The sequence below is a fragment of the Dama dama genome, chromosome 11 (genome assembly GCF_033118175.1).
Source record: "Dama dama isolate Ldn47 chromosome 11, ASM3311817v1, whole genome shotgun sequence".
NCBI lineage: Eukaryota > Metazoa > Chordata > Mammalia > Artiodactyla > Cervidae > Dama > Dama dama.
In genome coordinates this window covers 91,218,676-91,237,284 of record NC_083691.1, presented here as the reverse complement: position 1 = coordinate 91,237,284, position 18,609 = coordinate 91,218,676, and the positions used below count along the sequence as shown (strand labels likewise).

Genomic DNA, 18,609 nt, shown 5'->3' with positions numbered 1-18,609 from the left:
TCACAGAATTAGAACAATAATTGTATTATATATATTATATATAATATTATGTATATAATATACATATACTATGTATGCATATTATAAAATATGTAAAATATGTAATATAATACAATGTACATAAAATACATTATAATGTTATATATTATAATATATAATATACATTATATTATAGATAATTTTATTATAACAAAAATGATAATTTTATAATTTTAATGGAAACACAAAAGAGCACAAATAGCCAAAGCAGTCTTGAGAAAAGAAACAGAACTGTAGAAATCCGGCTCCCTGACTTTAGACTATACTGCAAAGCTACAGTAGTCAAAACAGTGTGGTAGTAGCACAAAAAAGAAATATACATCAATGAATCAGGATAGAAAGTTCAGAGATAAATCCACACACTTATGGTCACCTAATTTATGATAAAGGAGGCAAGAATATACACTGGAGAAAAGATGGTCTCTTCAATAAGTGGTGTTGGAAAAACTGGGCAGAATTAACAAAAAGACAAGAAATAACATGTGCTGGCAATGATGTAGAAAAAAGAGAACTGTTGTACACTGTCATGGGAATGCAAATTGTACGGCCACTGTGGAAAATAGTATGGAGATTACTCAAAAAATTAAACATAGCAATTTCACTCCTGGATATTTATCTGAAGAAAACAAAAACACTAATTAGGAAAGTTACATACATACCTATGTTCATTGCAGCATTATTTACAATAGCCAAGATTTGGAAGAAACCCATATTCCCATCAATAGATAAATGGACAAAGAATAAACAATATGCAGCATATATAAAAAAGACACACATACACATATTTATATAATATGATAGAATGAAATCTTGCTATTTGTGACAATATGGATGGACCTAGGGTGTAGTATGCTAAGTGATATGTTAGAGACAAGTACTGTATGATTTTATTTATATGGGGAATATGAAAACAAAGCAAATGAACAAACATAAGAAAACAGAAATAGACTCAGAGATACAGAAAAGAAACAGGTCATTGCCAGAGGAGAGAGGTGTGGGAGGAAAGAAATGGGTGAGTGAAATTAAGAGGTACAAATTTTCAGTTGCAAAATAAATGAGTCACAGTATAAAATGAACAGTGTGGGGTATATAGCCAAAACCTTTGTGGTATCTTTTTATAATGACATAATGCAACTAAACTGTGGTGATCATTTTGAAGTGTATAAAAAATCACTATACTGTCAAACAGGAGCTAATATAGTGTTGTAAATCAATTACACTTCAAAACCAACCAACTAAACTCATGTTAAAGAGAATCGGATATGTTTTTACCAGAGGTAGGGGATCGGGGAAGGGGAACTGGATGAAGGCAGTCAAAAAGTACAAACTTCCAGTCACAAGATAAACAACAGGAATGTAATGTACAACATAATAAATATAATTAACACTTCTGTTCATTATATATAAAAGTTAAGAGAATAAATCCAAAGAGTTCTAATCACAAGAAAAAAGTTTTTTTCCTGTTTCTTTAATTTTGTGTCTGTTTGGTATGATGGATATTCACTAATCTTACCTTGGTAATCATTTCATGATATATGTAAGGCAAATCATTATGTTGTATACCTTCAACTAAAATGGTGCTGTATATCCATTATATTTCAATACAACTGGAAGAAAAAAGGTCTATTCAGATCTTCTGTGCATTTCTCACATAGATTATTTTGCTATTGAGTGAGTTGTATGAGTTCTTTTTCCTTCTCCAGGAGATCTTCCCAACCCAGGGATTGAACCCGGGTCTCCTGCATTGTAGGCAGATGCTTTACCCTCTGAGCCACCAGGGAAGTCTTTATCTTGGATAGTATTCTCTTATTGAATATATGGTTTGTAAATATTTTCTTCCATTTCACAGGTTGTTTTTCCATTTCATTGATGTTCTTTGTTTTGTGTGTGTGTGTGTGTGTGTGTGTGTGTGTGTGTTTGATGGGCAGAAGCTTTTTAGTTTGATATTGTCCCACTAGTTTATTCTTGCTTGTTTTGTTTGCACTTTTGACATCACATCAGAAAAAAATTGTTGGTGAAGACCAATGTTAGAGAGCTTTCACTCTGTTTTCTTTTAGTAGTCTTGCAGTTTCTGTACCTGAGATAATGACCAAACCATTCCAAAGAAAAAGAACTTCAAGAAGGCAAAGTGGCTGTTTGAGAAGGCTTTACAAATAGTTAAAGAAAGAAGAGAAATGAAAAGCAAGGAAGAAAAGAAAGATACAGTCAGCTGAATGCAGAGTTCTAGAGAATAGCAAAGAGAGAGAAGAGAGCCTTCTTAAATGAGCAAAGACATAGAGGAAAACAATAGAATGGAAAAAAGTAGAAATGTTTTCAAGAAAATTAGAGATATCAAGGGAATATTTCATGTAAGGATGGGCACGATAAAGGACCAAAACAGTAAGGACCTAACAGAAGCAGAGGAGATTAAGAAGAAATGGCAAGAATACACAGAGGAACTGTACCAGAAAGGTCTTAATGACCTGGATAGTCACAAATTGTGGTCAGTCACCTAGATCCGGATATCCTGAAGTGGGAAGTCAAGTGGACCTTAGGAAGCATTACTACAAACAAAGCAAGCGAAGGTGATGGAATTCCAGCTGAGCTATTTCAAATCCTAAAGCATGGTGCTGTTAAAGTGCTGCATTCAATATGTCAGCAAGTTTGAAAAACTCAGCAGTGGCCACTGGACTGGAAATGTCAGTTTTCATTTCAATCCCAAGGAAAGACAATGCCAAAGAATGTTCAAACTACCGTGCAATTGCACTCATTTCACATGCTAGAAAGATTATGCTTAAAATCCTCCAAGCTAGGCTTCAAAGTATGTGAAGTCAGAACCTCCAGATGTACAAACTGGATTTAGAAAAGGCAGAGGATCCAGAGATCAAATTCTCAACATTCGTTGGACCATGGAGAAAGCATCTAGTTCTGCTTCATTGACTATGCTAAAGCATTTGACTGTGTGGATCACAACAAACTGTGGAAAATTCTTGAAGATAGGGGAGTATCAGGCCACCTTACCTGCCTTAAAGGTTTCTATACGCAGGTCAAGAAGCAGCAGTTAGAACTGGACATGGAACAACTGACTGGTTCCAAATTGGGAAATATATACAACAAGGTTATATATTGTCACCCTGTGTATTTAACTTACATGCAGACTACATCAAGCAAAACACCAGGTTGGCAGAATCACAAGCTGGAATCAAGATTGCAGGGAGAAATATCAATAACCTCAGATATGCAGATGACACCACACTTATGGCAGAAAGTGAAGAAGAACAAATGAGCCTCTTGATGAAAGTAAAAGAGGAGAGTGAAAAAGTTGGCTTAAAACTCAACATTCAGAAAACTAAGATCATGGCATCCAGTCCCATCACTTCATGGCAAATAGATGGGAAACAACGGAAACAGTGGAATATTTTATTTTCTTGGGCTCCAAAATCACTGCAGGTGGTGACTGCAGCCATGAAATTAAAAGACTTGCTTGCCCCTGGGAAGAAAATCTATGACCAACCTAGATAGCATATTAAAAAGCAGAGACATTACTTTGCCAGCAAAGGCCCATTTGGTCAAAGCTATGGTTTTTCCAGTAGTCATATATGGATGTGAGAGTTGGACTATAAAGAAAGCTGAGCGCCGAAGAATTGATGCTTTTGCACTGTAGTGTTGGAGAAGACCCTTGAGAGTCCCTTGGAAACGGTTTAGTCAAATTGCAGCTTCATGGGAGTATGAGTAGCTTCTAACATTTATTCTGTCAAGGCCTATGGTTGTCCCCTTACATTAAGAATTTTTAATTCTTACAAATGCCCAGAGTTTATATTATATACTCCATTTTATACCTGAGAAAACTGTAGCTTACAGAAACCGCATAACTTACTCAAATTCAACTGCTGATTAATGGAAAAGCCAGGAATCAGACTAAGATCTCTCTGAATTAAAAGCTTGGATAGAAGAAAATTCAGGATAGACAGGAAAGATACCAGTAAGTTTCATTAAAATCAGAAAAGGAAAACAAGGATCAGAGTAATGTGTGAGTTCCGTAGAAATTAGAAAGAGGAAGAGGTAGATGGAAAAGTAGCACTGAGAGGAATTTCAGAGTTTGCAGTCTTGGGGGTAGAACAGTGCTAATTGAACGTAAAGGAAAAAGTGAGGTTGTGAATGCATTGCCTCTGTGGCCTGGCATGGTTGGGATCCATGAAGTCAGGGTATTGGATGGGTTATCCATATTGATATGAATATCTAGACAGTGTGTTAAAAAGCAAAGACATCCCTTTGCTGACAAAAGTCCATATAGTCAGAGCTATGGTCTTTCCAGCAGTTATGTATGGTTCTGAGAGCTGGACCATAAAGAAGGCAGGGTGCCAAAGAATTGATGCTTTTGAATTATGGTGCTGGAGAAGACTCTTGAGAATGTTTGGACAGCACGGGGATCAAACCAGTCAATCTTAACAGAAATCAACCCTGAATACTCATTGGAAAGACTGATGCTGAAGCTGAAGCTCCAATACTTCGACCACCTGATGAGAAGAGCCGACTTGTTGGAAAAGACCCTGATGCTGGGAAAGACTGAAGGCAGAAGAGAGCGAGAGGGGATGAGATGGTTGACTGGCATCACCGATGGAATGGACATGAACTTGGGCAAACTCCGGGAGATGGTGAGAGACAGGGATGCCCGGCGTGCTGCAGTTCATGGGGTCGCAAAGAGTGACACGTGACTTGACGACTGAAGAACAACATCCATGTTGATGTTGATGTGCTTCAAGATGATGGCAGAGAATGAGATGGATAGAAAATCTGTAAGACAAGTTGTTAAACTTCTGAGGGATATGGACATTAGGAGATGACCACAGCACAACCTAGTGCCTTCCTTCATCAGGAGGCTTGAGGAGTTAGGGTGTCAGAACAACATTTTAAAAGTGTCAGTGCAGAGTAACAAGAAGTTTTAAAACTACTGAGTCAGGAGACCAAAAACTGGCTCATTTAAAGGGAATAAGTGGAAAGAGGTAGTTGTGTTAAGAGGTCTTTGAAGTGATTTGGAAAGGGCCTGTGAAATGATTCAACCTGTTACACCAATGTGGAAGCAGATGCTGAGAGGCAGAACGATATTTTTAAGTTCATACAATAAATGTGGCAATGAGAGGGTGGGTGGGACAGAGTGGCTAAACTGGTAAGGAAATGGGGCTTGAAATGAGATGGACTTGAGTTTGATTACCAGCATCATCATATACACTGTGAAACTTGAGGTATTACATGTGCAAAATGAGATACATAATATTTATAGCATGGATTTCCCCAGTGCCTCAGTGGTAAAGAATCTGCCTGCCAAGCAGGAGACTGGGGTTTGATCCTTGGGTTGGGAAGATCCCCTGGAGAAGGAAATGGCAACCCACTCCAGTATTCTTGCCTGGAGAATCCCATGGACAGAAGAGCCTGGTGGACTACAGTCCATGGGGTCACAAAGAGGCAGACACGACTTACTGACTAAACAGCAACAATATTTATAGCAAAGGATTGATGTAAGGACTTAATGATGAATATGAAGTGCTTACTTTCTGTATCGTGCTTTGCACCAGGAAGTGCCCAGTATATGTTAGCTGCTAATGTTGGAACTTAACTAAATGCCCCCAAATTTTAGTTCAGTACTTTTCTGGGTCATTCCACATCACGTGACGTACTGTCTATTTAGAGGGCATTAATGTCAGGCAGGCCATCTTCACTGGAGTTTTCTACACTAGTCATTCCAAACTCACACTGTTGCTGGTAAGAACTCATGTGAGCTCTCTGGCTACTGAGGGGGGCTAGGAAAAAAACCTGCTGACACTAGCAGAAGCTCATTTAATCACTACTATACTTGTTTAGTCTACATACCCATCTTCTTCCTGTGATGTATAAAAAGCTTTTTGCTTAGTTAGATGTTAAACTTGGTGATCGAAGGGACCAGAGATCTTTAGAAATACAAAAGCCTTCATACTCTTCCTGCCCCTCCTACATGTGTCTGAAATTGTTTAAGCATGAGTAATGAAACAAGGTGAGGATAGCCAGAGAATATCTAGAAACAGACAGGTTTAGCAACTTTCTCAGTTCCTGGCAAACCAAGACTTGTAATCCATTCTCCTCACTATTGCTTTATTTATAAAATATGTTTTAAATTAATAATTACCATTCTTTATTAAGAAAGCAGTACATACACAAGGGAAAGAATTCCAAAACTGCATGCATAATAAAAAAATCTTCCTCCTACCTCATGCCCCTTCCTCCCAATATCTCTCTTGGTTATCACTAATGTTTACAGTTTCTTGGATACCCTTTCAGAAATATTCTGTGAAGTATTTTATACATATATAAGCATATATATGATTTTTTTCTTTGTAATTTTTTTTATTGAGGTATAATTGACACACAGCATTACATTAGTAATTTCAGGTATACAACATGATGATTCGATATTTAGGTATGTTGTGAAATGATCACCACAATAAGTCTAGTTAGCATCTGCCACCATACGTATTTACGGAATTTTTTTTTCTTGTGGTGAGAACTTTTAAGACCTAGTCACTTAGGAATTTTCAACTGTGCAATAGAGTAAAATTTTTGTTTTTGTCTTTCACTTTTCATCAAATATTTGTTGTTCAGTTGCTAAGACGTGTCTGACTCTTTGCAAACCATGGACTGCAGCATGCCAGGCTCCTCTGTCCTCCACTATCTCCTAGAGGTTGCTCAAATTCAGGTCCATTGAGTTGGTGATGCTATCTAACCTCTTATCCTCTGCTGTCCCTTCTTTTTTTGCCCTCAATCTTTCCCAGCATCAGGGTCTTTTCCAATCAGCCCACACTTCACATCAAGTGGTCAAAGTATTTGAGCTTCAGCTTCAGCATCACTCCTTCCAATGAGTATTCAGGTTTGATTTCCTTTAGGATTGACTGATTTGATCTCCTTGCAGTCTAAGGGACTCTCAAGAGTCCTCTCCAGCACCACAATGTGAAAGCATCAATTCTTCAGCACCCAGCCTTCTTTATGGATCAGCTCTCACATCCATACATAACTACTGGAAAACCCATAGCTTTGACTATACAGACTTTTGCCTGTAAAGTTATGTCTTGCTTTTTATTTTTTATTTTTGTCTTTGCTTTTTAATATGCTGTTTATGTTTGTCAGAACTTTCCTTCCAAGAAGCAAGCACCTTTTAATTTCATGGCTGCAGTCATTGTCCGCAGTGATTGCGGAGACCAAGAAAATAAAATCTGTCACTATTTCCACTTTTTCCCCTTCTATTTGCCATGAAGTAATGGGACCAGATGTCATGATCTTAGTTTTTTGAATGTTAACTTTCAAGCCAGCTTTTTTTACTCTCTTCTTTCATCTTCATCAAGAGGCTCTTTAGTTTGTCTTCACTTTCTCTATTCTGGTTGTATCATCTGCAATCTGAATCTAAGGTTGTTAATATTTCTCCCTGCAATCTTGATTCCAGCTTGGGATTTACCCAGTCTGGCATTTTGCATAATGTACTTTGCATATAAGTTAAGTAAGCAGGGTGACAATATACAGCCTTGATGTACTCCTTTTCCAACTTTGAGCCAGTCAGATGTTCCACGTCTGGTTCTAACTGCTGCTTCTTGACCTGCATACAGGTTTCTCAGGATACAGGGAAGGTGTCTGGTATTCCTTTCTCTTTAAGAATTTTTCACAGTTGTAATCCACACACTCACTGAAACATTCTATCACCTTTAATACAGATAAATAGAAACAATATTTAATATAAGTAGAATTGTGCTGAAGTTGAGGTAAAAAAACAAAACTTAGAACTTTCGTTGGAAAACTATAAATAAGTTGGTAATTTCCTGTCAGTTCTGCATTAGCCTTCTCTAACTCGTTAAGGTTTATGCTCTTTTAATATTGTATTTTTTATACTGATCACATGTGATGTAATTTATTCACCAGAAAGAATCCATAGCAAAAATCAGATTTAGGGTCTCAATCTCTTCTAATTGGTTCTTCAGTTCAGTTCAATTCAGTTGCTCAGTCATGTCCAACTCTTTGAGACCCCACGGACTACAGCACGCCCAGCTTCCCTGTCTACCACCAACTCCCGGAGTTTACTCAAACTCATGTCCATCATGTTGGTGATGCCATCCAACCATCTCATCCTCTGTCCTCCCCTTCTCCTCCTGCCCTCAATCTTTCCCAGCATCAGGGTCTTTTCCAATGAGTCAGCTCTTCTCATCAGGTGGTCAAAGAATTGGAGTTTCTGCTTCAGCATCAGTCCTTCCAATGAATATTCAGGACTGATTTCCTTTAGGATGAACTGGTTGGATCTCCCTGCTGTTCAAGGGACTCTCAAAAGTCTTCTCCAACACCACAGTACCAAAGCATCAATTCTTTGGTGCTCAGCTTTCTTTATGGTCCAACTCTCACATCCATACATGACTACCAGAAAAATCATAACTTTGACTAGACGGACCTTTATTGGCAAAGTAATATCTCTGCTTTTTAATATGCTGTGTAGGTTGGTTACAACTTTCCTTTTGAGGAGCAAGTGTCTTTTAATTTCATGGCTGCAGTCACCACCTGCAGTGAATTTGGAGCCCCCCAAAATAAAGTCTGTCACTGTTTCCATTGCTTCCCCATCTATTTGGCATGAAGTGATGGGACCAGATGTCATGATCTTAGTTTTTTGAGTATTGAATTTTAAGCCAACTTTTTCAGTCTCCTCTTTCATGTTCATCAAGAGTCTCTTTAGCTCTTCTTTGCTTTCTGCCATAAGGGTGGTGCATCGGTATATCTGAGGTTATTGATATTTCTCCCAATAATCTTGATTCCAGCTTGTGCTTCATCTAGCCAAGTGTTTCTCATGATGTACTCTGCATATAAGTTAAATAAGCAGGGTGACAATATACAGCCTTGACATACTCTTTTCTGATTTGAAACCAGTCTGTTGTTCCATGTACAGTTCTAACTGTTGCTTCCTGACCTCCATACAGATTTCTCAGGAGGCAGTTCAGGTGGTCTGGAATGAATCTGACCTTTTAAACATGATATAAATGTTTATGAAAAGTTGCTTTAATAAGTAATAATTAAAGTTCTACTGGCTTTTTAAAACTTGAAATAACTTTTCTTTTAAAAAATATAGTAGTAAAGACTGATGCATAAACTTTTCACAAAACATAATCAGTCTTTTTGCACTGAGAATGTTTTGCACTGAAAACATACTTTGTGTTGTCCAGGAACTTATAATGGCCAGTTTCTTTCTCATTTTCACCTTTGTTCCCAGTAAATGTACTTTAGGGTCCATATTCTGACTGTAAACACCAAGTTCATATTTACTTTCTTCCTGTGGATGCACAGAACCATATATGAGTATTTTATATCCAATTTGCAACAGTAAATCTTTTAAAGGGAAAATATCCTAATAGACTTGGGCTTCTCTGGCGGTGCTAGTGGTAAAGAATCTGCCTGTTAATTTAGGAGACACAAGAGACGATGGTTTGACCCTTGGGTCAGGAAGATCCTCTGAAACAGGAAATGGAAACCTGCTACACTAGTCTTACCTGGACAATTCCATGCAGAGGAGCCTGGTGGACTACAGTCCATGGGGTTGCAAACAGTCAGACAGGATTAAGCACACACAGCCAAAGGTTTTAGCATAGTCAATGAAGCAGAGCTAGATGCTTTTATGGAACTCCCTTGCTTTCTCCATGATCCACTGAATGTTGGCAATTAGATCTCTGGTTCCTCTGCCTTTTCTAAACCCAGGTTATATATCTGGAAGTTCTTGGTTCACATACTGCTGAAGCCTAGCTTGAAGGATTTTACGCATAACCTTGCTAGCATGTGAAATGAATGCAATTACACTGTAGTTTAGACATCCTTTGGCATTGCCCTTCTTTGGGATTGGAGAGAAAACTGACATTTTCCAGTCCTGTGGCCACTTCTGAGTTTTCCAAAGTTGTTGACATATTGAGTGCAGAACTTTAACAGTAACATCTTTTAGGATTTGAAATAGCTCAGCTGGAATTCCATTACCTTCACTAGCTTTGTTCATAGTAATGTTTCCCAGGTGTCTCAGTGGTAAAGGATCCACCTTTCAAGCAGGAGATGGAAGAGAATGTGGGTTTGATCCTTGGGTTCGGAAGATCTCCTGGAGAAGGAAATGGCAATCCACTCCATTACTGCCTGGAAAATCCCATGGACAGAGAAGCCTGGCAGGCTCCAGGCATTGGAGCTGTGGAAGAGGGCAAGAAAACTTAATGACTAAACAAAAATAAATGCTTCTTAAGGCCCACTTGACTTCACACCACAGGATGTCTGGCTCTAGATGAGTGACCACACCATCAGGGTTATCAGTGTCATTAAGACCTTTCTTGTATAGTTCTGTGTATTTTTGCCACTTCTTCTTAATCTCTTCTGCTTTTGTTAGGTCCTTACGGTTCCTGTCCTTTTCGTGCTGATCCTTGCATGAAATGTTCCCTTGATGTTGCCAGTTTTCTTGAAGAGATCTCTAGTCTTTGATTTGTAATAAAAAAGAGATCCATGATGCTTTTGATGCAGGTGGTTGTTGGTATTCCTTTTCCAAGATGCTTTTCTAGCACCATCTCTTGTTGCTAATTCTCTACACACCAGTGCAAATGAAGGTCTTTCTGGTTTTCTAGGTGCTTCTCACACCTTCCAATCACACCTTTTGAAATGTTCAGGCACAGTCTGTCAATGAATTCTTCGCAGACAGAAGTGCTTTCAGTGTTTGATTCTCAGAACTTGCTTAGAGGTACATTACACCTTATCTGTTAGTTTTGGCTTTTTAGTTTTGGGCTTTTCCTCCTTCATAACTTGTAAGATCTCTGTTCAGAGAAACCTAGTTAATCCTTTAATATTCGCGCCTAAAGAGGCTTTTGCACTTTGAGGCAAGGGTCTTAAAAAAGAACTACCTGACAGTCGTCGTTGCATATGAAGTCCTCAATTGTTCCTGCCTTACAGTAGAACTTTTTTTTTTCCTTCTAAAAAACAAGTTTATTTGGCTGTACTGGGTTATAGTTGCAGCACATGGGATCTAATTCCTTGACCAGGGATTGAACCCAGGCACCCTGCCTTGGGAGTACGGAATCTTCAGTTCAGTTCAGTTAGCCACTGGATATAGTGGAGCTTTTAATACAAGTTTGTAGCTTCAATGAATAATGTGTGAAACCAGGCTATTTCTCCCAGAGAACTACAAATCCCAGCGGGCATCGCGCGGAACGCCCGCGGACGTGGTGATGCTAGGGGGCGTGCCCAGTCTGAGGGAGGGGTCGTCCTGCGGGTGGCCGGAGGCTTAGGATCCCCGGGAGCCTGGAGTGAGAGAGAGAGATTGAGAGCGAAAGGTGAGCGGAGCTGAGGGAGGGGACGCGCTGCGGGGCTCCCCGAGTCTATGGAGCGGGTTAAGATGGCGGAGGCGGAGAGCCTGGAGACAGCGGCGGAGCACGAACGGATTCTTCGAGAGATCGAGAGCACCGACACGGCCTGTATCGGGCCCACGCTCAGGTACCCTGGGTACCGGGGCCACAGACGGGTGGGCACGGGCGGGACCCGGGAGCAGGCTCCCTCGGGACTGTGCGCCCGGCCGGCCTCCTGCAGGGCCAGCGCCGGCCCCTCCCTTCGGAGAACCCGGCGAGCGACCTCCACCCTCGGCGAGGCAGATCCCCCTCCGTAGCCCCGCAGACCCGACGTGGGGTTCCTTCCCGACCGTCGGCGCCGGCAGCCCCGTTACCCTGTAGGCTCCTTCTGCCTCCCTCAGGACTGGGCAGCATTCGTTCTCCCTCCGAGGCTGGCCCGGCGCGGGCAGCCGGAGCGCGCCCGACAGATGGTGGTTCTTAGCAGAGGGTCCCCCTGAGGACATCACCCTTCTGCCCCAGACGCAGATCCGACTCTTCAGGCAAAACAGAATTCACCCCACAGTCTGTTGCTCGGAGAGCAAACTCTTGCCTCTTTAAAAAATCACAATTACTTCTCAGAAACGAGTTCCTGAAAATCCTAGGCCTGGAAGGAAGGAAGTTTCCTTCAACCCTCGCGCCCCTCTCCTGGGAGCGGTACTTGCCGAGCCCTGTCAGGAGAACGACCTCCCCAGGAGAACGACCTCCCCAAAGGTCAGATTCCTGGTGCTCATCGCAGAAAAGACGTTGTCTCCCTCCGTTCCCCATGACTCTTACTTTGCCCACACACCCCCATTTCACTTGGAGACGTCAAACTAAGCCGCCACCTACCTCAACTTATTTAACAAACTTAGGTACAACTTACTGTGTACAGCGCAAGACATTTATTAAGAGATTTACAAGTATAACTTATTCAAACCGCAAAACAGCCCTATTAGGTAGGTACTGTTACTACCCTCATTTTACAGATGAAGCCCATAGAGGTTAAGTGACTTGCCCAAGGTCACAGAGAAAATAAAGTAGGAGAGTCGCGATTCTGCTCAGGCATTCTGGATCCAGAGTATGCGTTTTTAACCCCTCTTACTCCGCCTCATTTGGGGATCACCATCTATTTGTACTTTCTGTTAATTACTCAACCAAGCACAAACTACCTTTCTCTTTCCCCTCAGTTTATTAGAGCCAACACATCGTCCTTCCTGTGGCACCTTCTGATCTCCATGCAGCCAACAGAGAGAATGATCTTACCCACCTTGTACAGTCTTGGGTCGCTATTCCTCCCTTCATAAAGATTATTACTCACTGCTTGTTTTTTTCATGGGGAGAAGTTGCCTCATGAAAGTGGTTGAAAGAGGGGCAGGCTGAGAACTTCGCTTCTCATCTCCACCTCCACAGCTTCCTTCTCCAGGGCACATGGTTCTCCCAGTGCCAGACCTGGACATGGGACATGACCGACCATCCCTAGTAGTTTGCTTTTTGTCCCTGACTGCACTATGATCATGACTATCATGCTCCTCTCTTTTCGTATTTTCTTGAGCTCTTAAAGGTGAATGACCCTCATTTCATTATCTTTACTTTTATAAAAACTAAGACTACATACTGGTATTCTGTGTGCATTACTATTGGTTATTAATATTGATTTTTGTAAAACAAAATATTATTAGACTTACAGAGGATGCTGTTTGAGTATTCTACTAAGAAATTTGGCTGCTGAGCTATATAGTTGGCAGCCAAGCAAAGCTCCCACTGGAATAGTTGGGATTACCAGAGTTTTTAGGAAGGATTTTTCATCAGAACACCGTTAATATTGTCTTGAGTTGGTTGTTTTCAGTTGCTATTCAGTTCAGTTTTTGGTTTATATGATAAATGACTTAATTTAGTGTTATCAATTTAGCTTGCTTTGATTTATTATGTTAGCTCTCCACTGAATAATAATGCAAATTTGTTCAGCTGCAGTTTGGCCTATAATTTTCCATTATGTTGACTGAAGAGTATACGTTACATTTAAAATGTTATCCATTTCCCCTAAAATTTGCTGCATTATCACTGAATTCCACTGGAAAGTGGGGATTTTTTGGGCTAAATGAAGTAGAGATCTTTTGTCCTAAGGGGACATGGTAAGAAAAGTTTTGAGAACCGCTCCACTGTCCTACTAGTTTTATTTTCTTTTGTTGACTCTCTTTTATTTTTATCAGGGGCTTTTCATTTTTGGCATTGTCCTGTCTTTGATGGATAACCCTAAATCTTAACTATCAGACCCAAGATTCAATCATATGAACATCCGATAATACAAGTAATATCCACTGTCTTTGTCTTCAGTCTAGCTTGTTCCTGCCCTTATTCATAGGAGATGATCTCATCTTTCTTCCTTATCCCATGCAGAGGCAGCAGCATGCATAGACTTGGTGTTTCAGATCTCATGCTTTACCCTGGGTGCATGTTCATAATCATTATCTTTTGGTTTTCCATCACACTCAGTAAACAGGTATGATAAAGGCAACAGGCTTTCCTTCCTGACATTACCCTCAACTGTAAATCTCAGCCTCTATCCCTGTTCATAGTCTTTCCTTTTTCGTCTGTCTTTTGAGGCATTTTTAAGGCTCTTGGTTCTTACCTGTCCCTGAGATAGGTGTTCTAACTGAAGAGGAACTAAATAATAATAATCTGTGGTACCAAATTATTCTTCCAGTTTTATCCCTTTTTGTTTGAGGAGCCACAATGGCTTGACTTTTTCATTAAATAACTAGCCTTATTTTAATCTTGAAACAGTACTTGCAATATTAGTTGATTACTGTTTGTCATAAGGAGTGACTTTCCTTATTTATTGTAATTCTAAAAGTCCCAAGCTTATCCATGCATACAGAGGCTGTTGCCTAGAAGATTCTTTTGGGGAAGCAGCCATCTCTTCTCTGTTTTCATCTCAAAAATTATTTTGTTAGCTACAAGTCCTAATTTTGCAGATGAGGAAAGAAGCCCATTAGATGTAAGGGAATGTCTTATTTTAAAAATAATATTGATTCTTGCTTTGTAGTGCTAATGCACTACAGAAATTGATCATAAAATATTGTGCTGCTAATGCACTGCAAAAATTGATCACAGAATATTGGTCACAAATCACTCATGAACAATAGCTCAATATTCTCATTTTTCCAATCACATCTATGTATCTCTTTCTTTCATATCACTTACTCAGAATAAGCTATTTCCTCACTTTGCTCTCGGGGTACAAGCAATTAATATTCAGTTTTAATTGTTATTTAAGATTTTAAAACAGTCTTTTAAACTTAGCAGTGAAATACCTTGCCTTTAAAACAATAGCTTTATTGAGATATTCATATACTGTACAGTTTACCTATTTAAACTGTACAATTCATTTTTTTAGCAAATTCACAGAATTTTGCAACAGTTACCACGATCTAACTTTAGAACATTTTCGTCAGCCCTGAAAGAAACCCCATACCCATTCGCAGTCACTCTTCATTCTGTCCCTTCCCCAGGCAGTTACTACTTTCTGTCTTCATGGGTTTGTGTATTTTGTTCACTTCACATAAATGGAATCATAGAACATTTTGAGGAACTGCCAAACTGTGTAACAAAATGCCTGCACCATTTTTTATTCCCACTAGCAATGTATAAGGGTTCTAGTTTCTCCATATCCTTATCAGCACTTGTTGCTATCTTTTTTTATTTTAGCCATCCCAGTGGATATGAAATTGTATCTCACTGTCGTTTTGATTTGCATTTCTCTAATGGTTAATCTTTTCATGTGCTTATTAGTTATTTCTTTATCTTTTTTGGAGCAGTGCCTTCAGTTCCTTTGCCCAGTTTTTAATTGGATTATTTTTATTGTTGAGTTATAAGTGTTCTTTATATATTCTGGATGTATCTTTTATCAGGAATAGGATTTGCAAATACTTTTTTCCATTCTTTTGGGTGTTTTTTTCATTTTTCTTGATGGTATCCCCTGCTGCATGAAAGTTTTAAATATTGATATGATGCCAGTGTATCTAGTTTTTATTTTTTTGCTTGTGTTTTTGGTGTTGTATCTAGGAAACCTTTGCTTAACCCAAGATTATGAAGATTTGCGCCTAAGAGTTGTATAATTTTATTTCTACATCAAGGTCTGTGATCCATTTTGAGTTGATTTTTGTCTACCATATAAGGAAGGGTGTCCAATTTCATTCTTTTGCATGTTGATGTGCAGTTTTTCCAGCATCATTTGTTGAGTGCCATTTTTTCTTATCCAGATATATTTCTGGTTGACTTATTTTATCTTTTTATCATGAAATTTATGTTTCTTATTTGTAGCAGCAGTGTAACCTTCAAGACCTTGTCATTGTGTTTATTTGACCTCCCTTGTTGAGTGTTCTCAGTTGGGAAGAAGTTTGCTCTATTGTTTTCAGGTAACGATTTTCTCTTTTTAGCTTAGTTGCTGCCTTCCATTTTTAAGGGGCCTGTCTTGTAAGGATGATATGATTGCTATATTTGATCCTGGTAAAGCACTTTACTGTCGGGACTGAATCTTGTCTTACTATATGGAATGGTTTTGTGTTATACTGCTTAGTGTTAAGATTTACAAACTGTATTAATGATAGAATCTTATCTATTTGATCTTTATCACTATTAAAACATTAAAAAATTATGTCAACATTATAAAAATTTTGGAAGCTATATTAAGAATTACTTGTACTCTTATAGCTGCTATTTTGGCGCATTTCCTTCTAGATGCTTGCTTTATTTATTCTGTTGTTAAAAAATTATATTCTTGGTATAGCAACAGTTTTTTCTCTTGCTTATTTGGTGGTGGAGGTGGTTTAGTTGCTAAGTTGTGACCTTCTCTCGTGACCCCATAGACTGTAACCTACCAGGCTCCTCTGTCCTCATCCATTGCAGGCAGATTCTTCACTGCTGAGCCACCAGGGAAGCCCAAACTGTGTATAAAGCTGCCTCTTCCAGAACACAAATATGGGGAATATTTTCAAAGGCTCTTTTGCTGAATGTCATTTGATAATTAAATATGGTGAACCGACCTCCCCACTTACTGCTTCTCTGCCTTTGGCCACATGGCTTTGTTTTCCATCCTTTGGCCTCCCATTACCTAAGTTGTACAAAATCCAGGTAATCATAATCCTTGGTTGATGACACTTCCTCATTATTGGTCCCTGTATGGACCTCTTTAAGCAGTTAATTATTTTTATAAGCAACTTACCACCTGAGTGGGCAATTTTTTTCATCTTTAAATGGGGATACAACCTACATTGCAGGAACAGCATTAAAAAAAAAGGAGATAAAGCATTCTTCATGGTACCTGCTAGGTAGTAGTAACTCTGATAGTATAAGTCATTTTCTGCCTTTTACCCTTCAGTTTGTAATGAGGATTTAGGTGTTTCATTGTTGTTTAATTGCTAAGTCGTGTCTGACTCTTTGTGACTCCATAGACTGTAGCCCACCAGGCTCCTCTGTCTATGGAAATTTTTAGGCAAGAGTGGGTTGTCATTTCCTTCTCCAAGGGATCTTCCCTACCCAGGGACTGAACCCGTGTCTCCGGCTTGTCAGGCGGATTCTTTACCACTGAGCCGGTGTTAATTACAAAACTTTGTGTTTGGAGTGATTCTTGACTTATTTTTCCTTCTACTCATATATCTGAGGGATAAAATATTCCTCAATAATCTGACCCTGGAAATGGTAATTTTGAGATAGATTGGAGAATGGAGCAGGAGATATGAAACAATTTTATAAAAGCAGTTTAGGTGACTCTGACATACTCTTTCCTTGACAATCAATGAGGGGAAAGAAATGATCTCCCATTTCTGATCGTTTATTTTTTAGTAGTAACTTCCTTTTAAAAGTAACATTTTTATATTTTAACTTATAACTGTAATGTAGTGACTTTTAAAGAGAAGAAACAAACAACAAACTTAATCCTACCACCCTGTCACAACTCTTATTTTTGTATATTTCTTTTAAGCTTTTTCCATATTAATTTTATTATATTAGAAGAATAATATCATGTTATGTGTTGCTTTTTCATGTAACAGTTTTATACATTGTTATATATCCATATCATTTTAGTGACTTCATTCATGAATTAATTTATTCATTTATTCAGCAGATATTTATGAAACAACTTCTGTGTGTCAGTTATTCTTCCAGACTCTGGGGTATAATAGAGAACAAAACAGATACATCCTTGCCCTTTTGGACCATGCATTCTACTAGAGCACTTACAGAATAAACAAATACATAGGCATATAAAATAATAGTGCTATTTAGTGGTTATGTTACATATGATGGGATATTGTTTCTGACTAGGTGGTTAGAAAAAGTTGTTTGAAGGAGCAAGCCATATATCTCTTCAGACAGCAGGCACGGTATGAAGACCCTCAGGAGAAGCATAGTGGGAGGTGATGGTAGGATATCAGTGAGGGTCCAGATAGCATAGACTAAGAAAGAGACTGTTTTTATTTCTAAGTGTCATGTCAAGGTACAGAAGAGCATTGAGCAGGGATGTGACATGCACTAACTTAAGTTAAACAAAGAATATTCTGGCTGCTATGTGGAGATTGGAGTAAGAGGAGAAACAGGCAAACCAGTCAAGAAAGTGAAAGAAAAGTGAAAGTCGCTCAGTTGTGTCCGACTCTTTGCGACCCCATGGACTGTCCATGGAATTTTCTAGGCCAGAATACTGGAGTGGGTAGCCTTTCCGTTCTCCAGGGGATCTTCCCAACCCAGGAATTAAACTCAGATCTCCTGCACTGCAGGCGGACTCTTTACTAGCTGAGCCACAAGGGAAGCCCAAGAATAATGGAGTGGGTAGCCTATCTCTTCTTTAGCGGATCTTCCCGATGGGAAGAACCGGGAAGTCGCCTGCATTGGAATGGAACCGGGGTCTCCAGCGTTGCAGGCAGATTCTTTACCATCTGAGCTATCAGGGAAGCCCTAACCAGTCAAGGGATATTTGGAATTATAAGAGCTAAGAGATGGTTGTAGCATGCAGTAAGATGTTGGGGAGAAGGTGATGAGAAGTAGCTGGATTTAGAATATTATTTTGAAAACAGTCAAACTTTTGGTATTACTTATGGGGGTTAAAGAAAGAGAGGAACCAAACATGATTCCAAGGCTCTTGGCCTAGGTAAATGGGTGAATAATGGTGGTGCCATTTAGTGAAATAGAGAATAAAGGGGAAGGAACTTTATTT

At 39.2% G+C, this 18,609-nt stretch overlaps 1 protein-coding gene across 8 annotated transcripts in view; it reads left to right on the top strand.

Annotated features, from left to right (window-relative positions):
* The first annotated feature begins 11,284 nt into the window (after positions 1-11,284).
* The window catches only part of EXOC6B (exocyst complex component 6B), a 662,376-nt gene continuing 655,051 nt past the window's right edge, over positions 11,285-18,609 (top strand). For 7 of the 8 annotated variants that reach the window (XM_061155706.1, XM_061155701.1, XM_061155702.1 and 4 more), the window contains exon 1: positions 11,287-11,526. In XM_061155706.1, coding sequence (XP_061011689.1) covers positions 11,414-11,526 — 113 coding nt within the window. In that variant the 5' untranslated portion in view covers positions 11,287-11,413. Of the gene's footprint in view, positions 11,527-18,609 lie in introns of all 8 variants that reach the window. The other variant, XM_061155703.1, reaches the window with a different exon arrangement.